The 12,597-nt window shown below is 45.6% G+C and overlaps 1 protein-coding gene across 5 annotated transcripts in view; it reads left to right on the top strand.

Annotated features, from left to right (window-relative positions):
* Positions 1 to 12,597, top strand: part of PLPPR2 (phospholipid phosphatase related 2) — a 39,734-nt gene that overhangs the window by 20,558 nt on the left and 6,579 nt on the right. For all 5 annotated transcript variants that reach the window (XR_012691167.1, XM_075206679.1, XM_075206678.1 and 2 more), the window contains 4 exons: positions 3,147 to 3,232; positions 7,559 to 7,747; positions 9,623 to 9,746; positions 9,843 to 10,093. Coding sequence is in view for 4 of the 5 variants with exons in the window: in XM_075206674.1 (XP_075062775.1) it covers positions 3,147 to 3,232; positions 7,559 to 7,747; positions 9,623 to 9,746; positions 9,843 to 10,093 (650 nt within the window). In the remaining variant the exon portion in view is untranslated. The remainder of the gene's footprint in view (positions 1 to 3,146; positions 3,233 to 7,558; positions 7,748 to 9,622; positions 9,747 to 9,842; positions 10,094 to 12,597) is intronic.

Genomic DNA, 12,597 nt, shown 5'->3' on the forward strand with positions numbered 1-12,597 from the left:
TACAGTAACCCAGCTCCTGAGTGTCTTATTACCCCTGTAACATCTTATTACAGTAACCCAGCTCCTAGGAGTCTTATTACCCCTGTAACATCCTATTACAGTAACCCAGCTCCTGAGTGTCTTATTACCCCTGTAACATCTTATTACAGTAACCCAGCTCCTGAGTTTCCTATTACCTCTGTAACATCTTATTACAGTAACCCAGCTCCTGAGTGTCTTATTACCCCTGTAACATCTTATTACGGTAGCCCAGCTCCTGAGTGTCTTATTACCTCTGTAGCATCTTATTACAGTAACCCAGCTCCTGAGTGTCTTATTACCTCTGTAGCATCTTATTACAGTAACCCAGCTCCTGAGAGTCTTATTACCCCTGTAACTTCGTATTACAGTAACCCAGCTCCTGAGTGTCTTATTACCTCTGTAACATCTTATTACAGTAACCCAGCTCCTGAGTGTCTTATTACTCCTGTAACATCTTATTACAGTAACCCAGCTCCTGAGTGTCTTATTACCTCTGTAACATCTTATTATAGTAACCCAGGTCCTGAGTGTCTTATTACCCCTGTAACATCTTATTACAGTAACCCAGCTCCTGAGTGTCTTATTACCCCTGTAACATCATATTACAGTAACCCAGCTCCTGAGTGTCTTATTACCTCTGTAACATCGTATTACAGTAACACAGCTCCTGAGTGTCTTATTACCCCTGTAACATCTTATTACAGTAACCCAGCTCCTGAGTGTCTTATTACCCCTGTAACATCATATTACAGTAACCCGGCTCCTGAGTGTCTTATTACCCCTGTAACATTATATTACAGTAACCCGGCTCCTGAGTGTCTTATTACCCCTGTAACATCTTATTACAGTAACCCAGGTCCTGAGTGTCTTATTACCCCTGTAACATCTTATTACAGTAACCCAGCTCCTGAGTGTCTTATTACCTCTGTAACATCTTATTACAGTAACCCAGCTCCTGAGTGTCTTATTACCCCTGAAACATCTTATTACAGTAACCCAGCTCCTGAGTGTCTTATTACCTCTGTAACATCTTATTACAGTAACCCAGCTCCTGAGTGTCTTATTACCCCTGAAACATCTTATTACAGTAACCCAGCTCCTGAGTGTCTTATTATTCCTGTAACATCTTATTACAGTAACCCAGCTCCTGAGTGTTCTATTACCCCTGTAACATCTTATTACAGTAACCCAGCTCCTGAGTGTCTTATTACTCCTGTAACATCTTATTACAGTAACCCAGCTCCTGAGTGTCTTATTACCCCTGAAACATCTTATTACAGTAACCCAGCTCCTGGGTGTCTTATTACCCCTGTAACATCTTATTACAGTAACCCAGCTCCTGAGTGTTCTATTACCCCTGTAACATCTTATTACAGTAACCCAGCTCCTGAGTGTCTTATTACCCCTGTAACATCATATTACAGTAACCCAGCTCCTGAGTGTCTTATTACCCCTGTAACATCTTATTACAGTAACCCAGCTCCTGAGTGTCTTATTACCCCTGAAACATCTTATTACAGTAACCCAGCTCCTGAGTGTCTTATTACTACATAAACATCTTATTACAGTAAGCCAGCTCCTGAGTGTCTTATTACCCCTGTAACATCATATTACAGTAACCCAGCTCCTGAGTGTCTTATTACCCCTGTAACATCATATTACAGTAACCCGGCTCCTGAGTGTCTTATTAACCCTGTAACATCATATTACAGTAACCCGGCTCCTGAGTGTTTTATTACCCCTGTAACATCATATTACAGTAACCCGGCTCCTGAGTGTCTTATTACCCCTGTAACATCTTATTACAGTAACCCAGCTCCTGAGTGTCTTATTACCCCTGAAACATCTTATTACAGTAACCCAGCTCCTGAGTGTCTTATTATTCCTGTAACATCTTATTACAGTAACCCAGCTCCTGAGTGTCTTATTACCCCTGTAACATCTTATTACAGTAACCCAGCTCCTGAGTGTTCTATTACCCCTGTAACATCTTATTACAGTAACCCAGCTCCTGAGTGTCTTATTACTCCTGTAACATCTTATTACAGTAACCCAGCTCCTGAGTGTCTTATTACCCCTGAAACATCTTATTACAGTAACCCAGCTCCTGGGTGTCTTATTACCCCTGTAACATCTTATTACAGTAACCCAGCTCCTGAGTGTTCTATTACCCCTGTAACATCTTATTACAGTAACCCAGCTCCTGAGTGTCTTATTACCCCTGTAACATCATATTACAGTAACCCATCTCCTGAGTGTCTTATTACCCCTGTAACATCTTATTACAGTAACCCAGCTCCTGAGTGTCTTATTACCCCTGAAACATCTTATTACAGTAACCCAGCTCCTGAGTGTCTTTTTACCACATAAACATCTTATTACAGTAACCCAGCTCCTGAGTGTCTTATTACCCCTGTAACATCTTATTACAGTAAGCCAGCTCCTGAGTGTCTTATTACCCCTGTAACATCTTATTACAGTAACCCAGCTCCTGAGTGTCTTATTACCCCTGTAACATCATATTACAGAAACCCAGCTCCTGAGTGTCTTATTACCCCAGTAACATCTTATTACAGTAACCCAGCTCCTGAGTGTCTTATTACCCCTGTAATATCTTATTACAGTAACCCAGCTCCTGAGTGTCTTATTACCCCTGTAACATCTTATTACAGTAACCCAGCTCCTGAGTGTCTTATTACCCCTGTAACATCTTATTACAGTAATCCAGCTCCTGAGTATCTTATACCCCTGTAATATCTTATTACAGTAACCCAGCTCCTGAGTGTCTTATTACCCCTGTAACATCTTATTACAGTAACCCAGCTCCTGAGTGTCTTATTACCCCTGTAACATCTTATTACAGTAATCCAGCTCCTGAGTATCTTATACCCCTGTAATATCGTATTACAGTAACCCAGCTCCTGAGTGTTCTATTACCTCTCTAATATCTTATAATGTAATAGAATTGTATTATGATCATGTCCAGTAGTCAGGTCATGTTGGGTGGTGTTGTTTTCTATGTCTGCATAGAGTGCAGTTGTGTCTAGATGTTCATGCTTAACAAAGTGTCCCTTTAAATGGTTTACAAGTGCAGACTTCTATGCAGTCTCTCTGTTTTGCTGTAGGTTATGTCGGAGTCTCACACATGGCCGCACAGGAGACTGAGATTAAGAGCAGTGCATCTATCATCCCATGTTTCCTGTTTGTAGAGGTATTGTCTCACTCTTGTGCCACCTCCAGTCAATCTAATACCTTTCCCGTATTTCTCTTAGCTGTCCCCCTCTATCTTCTTTCCTCCCATCTCTCTAGGGCTCTCCCTCTCCTGCCACTGACTGGACGATACTTGTATAGTTTGTCATTGTTTATTAGAGTGTAATCACTGATCAGGGAGAGGCTTGTGAGGAGCATGAGAAGAGCGGAGTTAATATAATGTGGCATAGAATGGATATATGGGAAGTTTGTTATGGATATATAAGTAATGGAAGACAAAGGACTTACAAGAGATAACTATTAATTTAAATAAGGTTTATTAATAATGTCTTTTATTTTTAAAGCACAAACATATTTTGTAGCACTGTACATTGCGGAGATGATGATACATACATCAGAGCAGGATTATTTTGTCTTGATTTAGCACTGAAAATTTTGGGAGGGTTTGGTTTGTATGGTTGTGGATTTGTTTTGGGTTAATTTGGTATAGCCTACTTTGTCCCAGTAATGTAATGTTCACAGTTATAAATGATTTGTCGGGAATGGGGAGCCTGTGACATGATTGGGAGGGTGTGGGGAGCCAATGACATGGTATGGTGGGAGTGAGGGTCCTGTTACTTTGTTGGGTGCCTTGGACTTTTTAGGGAGGCAGTCTGGATCCTGTGACATAATCTGGTGCAAGTCGGGAGCCTGTGACATGATGTAGTGGAAGTTGAAAGACAGTGACATGATGTGGTGGGAGTGGGGAGATGGTGACATGATGTGGTGGGAGTGGGGAGACGGTGACATGATGTGGTGGGAGTCGGGAGACGGTGACATGATGTGGTGGGACTGGGGAGACGGTGACATGATGTGGTGGGACTGGGGAGACGGTGATATGATGTGGTGGGAGTCGGGAGACGGTGACATGATGTGGTGGGAGTGGGGAGAGGCTGACATGATGTGTTGAGAGTGGGGAGACGGTGACATGATGTGGTGGGAGTGGGGAGACGGTGACATGATGTGGTGGGAGTGGGGAGACGGTGACATGATGTGGTGGGAGTGGGGAGACGGTGACATGATGTGGTGGGAGTGGGGAGACGGTGACATGATGTGGTGGGAGTAAGGAGATGGTGACATGATGTGGGGAGACGGTGACATGATGTGGTGGGAGTGGGGGTACGGTGACATGATGTGGTGGGACTGGGGAGACGGTGACATTACGTGGTGGCAGTGGGGAGACAGTGACATGATGTGGTGGGAGTCGGGAGACGGTGACATGATGTGGTGGGAGTCGGTGACATGATGTGGTGGGAGTGGGGAGACGGTGACATGATGTGGTGGGACTGGGGAGACGGTGACATTACGTGGTGGCAGTGGGGAGACAGTGACATGATGTGGTGGGAGTGGGGAGATGGTGACATTATGTGGTGGGAGTGGGGAGACAGTGACATGATGTGGTGGGAGTGGGGAGACGGTGACATGATGTGGTGGGACTGGGGAGACGGTGACATTACGTTATGGCAGTGGGGAGACAGTGACATGATGTGGTGGGAGTGGGGAGATGGTGACATTATGTGGTGGGAGTGGGGAGACGGTGACATGATGTGGTGGGACTGGGGAGACGGTGACATGATGTGGTGGGAGTGGGGAGACGGTGACATGATGTGGTGGGAGTGGGGAGACGGTGACATGATGTGGTGGGAGTAAGGAGATGGTGACATGATGTGGGGAGACGGTGACATGATGTGGTGGGAGTGGGGGGACGGTGACATGATGTGGTGGGACTGGGGAGACGGTGACATTACGTGGTGGCAGTGGGGAGACAGTGACATGATGTGGTGGGAGTGGGGAGACGGTGACATGATGTGGTGGGAGTGGGGACAGTGTGACATGATGTGGTGGGAGTGGGGTAACGGTGACACAATGTGGTGGGAGTGGGGAGACGGTGACCTGATGTGGTGGGAGTGGGGGGAGGGTGATGTGATGTGGTGGAAGTTGAAAGACTGTGACATGATGTGGTGGCAGTGGGGAGACGGTGACACGATGTGGTAGAGGTGCGGAGACGGTGACCTGATGTGGTGGGGAGACGGTGACATGATGTGGTGGGAGTGGGGAGACAGTGACATGATGTGGTGGGAGTGGGGAGATGGTCACACGATGTGGTGGGAGTGGGGAGACGGTGACATGATGTGGTGGGAGTGGGGAGACGGTGACCTGATGTGGTGGGAGTGGGGAGATGGTGACATGATGTGGCGGGAGTGGGGAGACGGTGACCTGATGTGGTGGGAGTGGGGAGACGGTGACATGATGTGGGGGCAGTGGGGAGAGTGTGACATGATGTGGTGGGAGTGGGGTAACGGTGACACGATGTGGTGGGAGTGGGAAGATGGTCACCTGATGTGGTGGGAGTGGGGGGAGGGTGACATGATGTGGTGAAGTTGAAAGACTGTGACATGATGTGGTGGCAGTGGGGAGACGGTGACACGATGTGGTAAGGGTGCGGAGACGGTGACCTGATGTGGTGGGGAGACCGTGACATGATGTGGTGGGAGTGGGGAGATGGTGACATGATGTGGTGGGAGTGGGGAGACGGTCACACGATGTGGTGGGAGTGGGGAGACGGTGACATGATGTGGCTGGAGTGGGGAGACGGTGACCTGATGTGGTGGGAGTGGGTAGACGGTGACATGATGTGGTGGGAGTGGGGAGACGGTGACCTGATGTTGTGGGAGTGGGGAGACGGTGACACGATGTGGTGGGTGTGAGGAGACGGTGACCTGATATGGTGGTAGTGGGGAGATGGTGATATGATGTTGTGGGAGTGGGGAGAGGGTGACATGATGTAGTGGGAGTGAGGAGACGGTGACATGATGTGGTGGGAGTGGGGAGACGGTGACTTGATGTGGTGGGAGTGGAGAGACGGTGACCTGATGTGGTGGGAGTGGGGAGACGGTGACCTGATGTGGTGGGAGTGGGGAGACGGTGACATGATGTGGTGGGAGTGGGGAGACGGTGACATGATGTGGTGGTAGTAGGGAGAGGGTAACATGATGTGGTGGGAGTGGGGAGTCGGTGACATGATGTGGTGGGAGTGGGGAGACGGTGACATGATGTGATGGGAGTGGGGAGACGGTGACATGATGTGGTGGGAGTGGGGAGACGGTGACATGATGTGGTGGGAGTGGGGAGACGGTGACATGATGTGGTGGGAGTGGGGAGTTGGTGACATGATGTGGTGGTAGTAGGGAGAGGGTGACATGATGTGGTGGGAGTGGGGAGACGGTGACATGATGTGGTGGGAGTGGGGAGACGGTGACATTATGTGGTGGGAGTGGGGAGAGGGTGACATGATGTGGTGGGAGTGGGGAGACGGTGACATGATGTGGTGGGAGTGGGGAGACGGTGACATGATGTGGTGGGAGTGGGGAGACAGTGACATGATGTGGTGGGAGTGGGGAGAGGGTGACATGATGTGGTGGGAGTGGGGAGACGGTGACATGATGTGGTGGGAGTGGGGAGACGGTGACATGATGTGGTGGGAGTGGAGATTACTCCAGGGACCTTCTCTCTCTTTCCAGGATCCTTACACAGCTCCCTGACACATTGTTTCCTTTGTCTTCACTTTGTTCAGTTATTTTGTCACATAATTTATTCTTTTACTCTTTCTGCTACCATTATCCTTGTGTATATTTATATATATATATATATCTTTTACCCCAATTGTGTAATTATCTGTCTCTCTAACATTGTCCCCTGAGATTTGTAAAACCTTTGTCACTTTTATCCATTTTTGCTTATCAACTCCTTATCCCCTGCTGGTCTCTGAATTTCCTCCTTTTACACGTTATTGTCTCTTTATTTGTTACTTTTTCTAATCTCTGTTTCCATTTACTCATTTATTGCCATTGTCTCCCCAAATATATACCTATCACCTGATTTTGTCTTTGTTATATCAGACTTTGCTTTCCTAAATTATTTTCTCTACAGCCTATTTCCTGTGTGGTTGGCAGTATTCATATTCCCGCACTGACCCATTTTCTCCCCTCTTACCTCTATCTCTTTACCCCTTCTGTCCTCACTATTCCTGTCTGTATTTTCTCTCTCCTGGTTGTCTATTGTCCCCTTTCTCCTGCTCTTTTTATCTCCTTCCCTTCTGTCTCTACTGTCCCTTTCCCCCTTGACGTTTACCCCCTCTCACACTTGCCCATTTCTGTGTGTCTCTTGCACCTTTTTACTTGTCTGCTGTCCCTATTGTCAGTCTCCGCTCCCTTGTCACTTGCTGGTAGCCTTCTGCCCCCTCTATCAGCTTGTTCCTTGCTCCTCTGAAAAGATGCTCTATTTTCAGCTCGTCCTCATGGCCGGCACCGTCATCCTTTCGTACCACTTTGAGTACACAGACACGTTCCCTGTACACCCCCAGGGATTCTTCTGCTATGACAGCACCTTGTCCAAGCCGTACCCGGGTCCTGAGAGTGCCAGCCGGGCCCCACCGCGTCTTCTGTACCCATTGATCACCGTGCTGCCCGTCCTTACGGTATGTATACTGCTGTTGGAGAACACATTGAATGTGGGGACTGTGTGGGGCAAATCCCCACACAGTCTGTGGGGACTCTGGGCGCAGAACTTACAGATACGCTGGTTGTAGCCGACACACGTTGATATAATGTAACGCGATTGTGTGAGACAGTGTGACAGCGAGGGCTCCGCAGTACTATCACACAGGACCTAATGACTGTATACTGACCTGATTATTGTGCGTGAGGCTGAGTGGCCTGAGGCAGTCACACATGATTTCACACTATCCTGCACATTCTCTCCCTGACATTGGGAGGGAATTAAATCCTTCTGTAATGAGCACTGGAAGTAGTTCAGATGCCGATTATTTAATGTATTATTTGATCTTGATCTCCACTCATTTTTGATGTATTGTGTCTACATTTCAGCTGCCCTCTCTGTTCTTGGCACATGTAACAATAAATATTTCAACGTCTTTATCACCATGTAGATTTCCTCTTCAATTACTGAGGAATCATCAACATCACCATTTATTTATATAGCGCCACTAATTCCGCAGCGCTGTACAGAGAACTCACTCACATCAGTCCCTGCCCCATTGGGGCTTACAGTCTAAATTCCCTAACATACACATACACACACACACACACACACACAGACTAGGGTCAATTTGTTATCAGCCAATAAACCTGTTTTTGGAGTGTGGGGGGAAACCGGAGCACCCGGAGGAAACCCACGCAAACACGGGGAGAACATACAAACTCCTCACAGATAAGGCCATGGTCGGGAATTGAACTCATGACCCCAGTGCTGTGAGGCAGAAGTGCTAACCACTAAGCCACCGTGCTGCCCATCTGTAAAAGAAGCATGCAACTGTTTGTAAGTTTATGCTTCTGCTTTGTTAGTTTAACACCTGCTATTCATGTCGGTGGTGGGGGGGTGTTAGCCTTAACTCCCACCTTTTAGTGTCTCTGGGGTGCCCACTCAGCAGTAGCTCAATCTCTACCACCTCAGCCTGCTGTATATCAAAGGTAACAATCAGGTATCCCTACAAATGCAGTTTTGATGACTGACAGATGTAGTGTAGATGCAGTAGGTGCAGCAGTGTACCATACTTATGCTGGGAAAGAATGGGCGCCAGGTCATCTTATGATGGAATAAAAGCACGATATTATTTAGTGACTGACTTTGATATTCTCCTCTCGTTCCCACTCTCAACTCTTCCTACACTCTGTGCCCTCAGCTAATGGGTTAATACACTCACAGTCTAATTCTCTCTGGCCTCCGTTGTATCTTATGCTACATGCCATTGCAAATTGGAAGTTACTCCCCACGCCTGCTGGGTGCCTCTCTGAACAAGCACTCAAACTCTCTAAACACAGCTCACATGTAGAACAATGTATTGGCATTCTGCTTCAACCTCAACTCAGCAGCTGGAGTGGCAGAGGTTCGACGACCGGAAAACTCTGCGGGAACACACCTAGAGTGGGTCACACATTTTTAAACTCTCTGATCCCTTGAATACTTTCTCTTTGACTCTAAGGGTGTCACTCATTTCACATCCACCAGGGGGCAGTATTTAGTACCTAACCTGCTCCTTTAAAGCACACCCTTGTCTACACACAGTGGTGGCAGATATTGTGTGATCTTGAGACTATAGCCTATCGTTTCACTAGGTACCAGTGACGTTACTGAGGCTTACAGTGCATGAGAGAAGAAAGATGACTTGTCAGAGTGTACTTTTTATATGAACAGGGCCGTGGCACAGGAGGTTGTGGTGCCCCCTGGTGGCATAGTAGTGAGTGGACAGCTGTGGTTTTTCAGGTCAACATAGAGCAACTGGGTCAGTTTTCCTTGTTAGCGCTGAAGTAGAAGGGTCTTTATCTCGCTACAGGTTCTGCTTGGAGAAGTGTCCACAGTCCTTATCAATCCGCGCTGGAGTAGCAGAGAGAGGATCATTTCTTGTGGAGACTGCTGTTTCTTCAACCCTCTGCTGCGACGTGTGGTCAGGATCGTAGGTGAGGCTCCTGGCTTGGTGACCTAACAAATGGTTTAATGCAGCATCATTTATCTAAGTGGAGTAACTGTATTGTCCTCTCTATTTATTCCCCAAGGACTCTTCTCATTTGGTCTTTTTTGCACGGTGATCTTTGCCGGAGCAGTTCAGACAGTCACAGGCAACCAGACCCCTCATTTCTTGTCCGTGTGTCGCCCTAACTACACTGTTCTGGGCTGTGTGTCCCACACTCAATATATATCGTCGCCGTATGCCTGCACCGGGGACCCCGATCTCATCACCGAGGCCCGCAAAGCCTTCCCCTCCAAAGCGGCGGCCCTGGGGTGGTATGCTGCGGTTTACACCACGGTCAGTCCTGTCGCAATTGTTGGGTGTATTTTGTTGTGATAACATTTGTCATAGTTTTTTATTTGTAAATCAACAAAAAAAATCTTCAGTGTGGATCGATTTTCTCTTATTCCGATTGTGAGTAAGAATTTAGTCATAATTTACACAGAACCTGGAACATATATATGCTGTGATATACTCTATACTTGACATGCGGCTAAGGTGGGGGTCAATGATAAAGTGGTATCTCCTGACTAAAAATTAAGCTGGTATTTTTATTTATTTATTTATAAGGGTCCACAGATTCCGTTGTGCCGGATACAGAAGCATTAACAAATAGATGAAGTAATACATATAAGTAGCACAGATGAGTGTGAGTAATGCTATGGGGACTCAGATAGAGTGCAGGAAAAGACGTGACAGGACGTACGAGAGAATCAGACAGGGGACAGATGTGGGACAATAGGTAGAGAAGACCCTGCCCGCTTACAATCTAAAGGGAGAGGTCGTGAGAGACAGTAGGACCAACTGGGAGAAAATGGAGATGGCAGACGATGAACAGGAGGTGATGGATAAGATGGTCAGGAGGTGGTAGGATAGGCGAGCTTGAAAAGGTGAGTTTTGAGTGAGCGTTTGAAGGACTGAAGGTTGGGGGAGAGTCGAGTGAGGCAGGGTAGGGAGTTCCAAAGATTAGGGGCAGCACGGCAGAAGTCTTGGGGGCAAGCAAGGGAAGAGGTAATGAAAGGTGAACTGGGGCGGAGGTCAGAGGCAGAGCAGAGTGGCCTGGTAGGTATGTACCTCGAGACAAGGTCAGAGATGTAAAGGGGGTAGAGTGGGTAAGGGCTTTGTATGTGAGACAGTAAGGAGCTTGAACTGAATTCTGAAATGGATAGGGAGCCAATGAAGGGATTTATGCAGAGGAGAAGCGGAAGAGAAGTGTCAGGACAGGAAGATGAGCCTAGATGCAGCATTCTGTGTGGATTGCGAGCAGGGACCTCTTACCTCTCTGCCTGTAATTATTACCCAGTATTGTTTTATTTCTGTTTGTTCCCAATTGTAAAGCGCTACGGAATTTGCTGTCGCTATATAAATAAATGTTGATGACGATGATGCATTGAAGGTCCGAAAAGGGAGATACAGGAAGGTAGTTCTGGTACAACGAGACCTGAGACATCAGACATCTAGCGAAACAAACAAAGGATATCACCGCTATATATCTACCAATGAATGTAATTGTTAACGCACAGATCTTAAAGTTATATAACATTGGTTATATCCTATCCGTTTATTGTAAACATTTTTTTATAGTCACGGGGAGGGGCTACCATTTGAAACAATATAAATTCACAGAGACAGAAGAGAGAGTAAATGGCCCCACACAAACACTAAGCAGTTTGAATGTTATTACATATTATTTACAATCATTTAAAAAACACAACTTTATTTTCCTGTATTAAAATATGGACTTATAATATCTCAATGAAAATAATGTTTCAGTGAATTTATTACCATAGATTGTAAACTTGCGAGCAGGGTCCTCTTACCTCTCTGTATGTAATACTCAGTATTGTTTTATTACAGTTTGTTCCCAAAGTGTTAAGGAATCTATTGGCGCTTTATAAATAAATGATGATGATGATGATTTATTAAAATATGTACCATATAGTGAGTTAAATACCATATGTTGAGAGTAATCTCATTATTATAATATTTTTCTAAATAGTACGTTGTAATATGTCCTCAAGGTAGGAATCAGTGTGGGCTAATTATAGCTGTAATAGGATCCTTGGTAATTATTGATTAAAGAGCTGTTAGTTATGCTCTTGGATCATAAAGTTATTGGATAGTTGTGCATTGTTGTGTTAGTGTTTTAGCAGATTTTTGCCAAATTAGACTGGACCAGCAGTGACTCACAGTTAGTCCATGAACCAGAGTCCAATTTGTGTAACATTATCAGAAAACCCCAAATTATCCCCTCTTGGTGCTATATAACCTGTGAGTCACTGCTGGTCCAGTCTAGTACAAAAATCCACAACTATACAATACCTTCATGGTCCAAGAGTATAACTAACAGCCATTTAATCAATAATTACCAAGGGTCCATTTACAGCTATAATTAGCCCACACTGATTCCTATCTTGAGAACATATTACAAAGTACTCTTTAGATAAATATTATAATACTGAGATTACTCCCAAAGTACTGGTTTTAACTTATACACTTTACATATTTTAATAAATTCACTGGAACAAGATTTTAATTGAGATAATATAAGTCCATATTTTAATAAAGAGAAAAAAATTGTGTTATTTAAATTATTGTAAATTATATGTATAAAATTCAGACTGTTTAATGATCTAGTAAAATAACCAAGATTACTAGTGCAAGGATACCGTTAATTATAACCGTTTACTAAAACAGTTGAAAGTCCTATACACACAATGTGGACACCCAGCTTGTCCCCAAATTGCTGCATGTGGGCTCACAATGATCACCAGCAATGTCCTCACAATGATCACCAGCAA

This window comes from Mixophyes fleayi, chromosome 4 (genome assembly GCF_038048845.1).
Source record: "Mixophyes fleayi isolate aMixFle1 chromosome 4, aMixFle1.hap1, whole genome shotgun sequence".
In the NCBI taxonomy this organism is placed as follows: Eukaryota; Metazoa; Chordata; class Amphibia; order Anura; family Limnodynastidae; genus Mixophyes; species Mixophyes fleayi.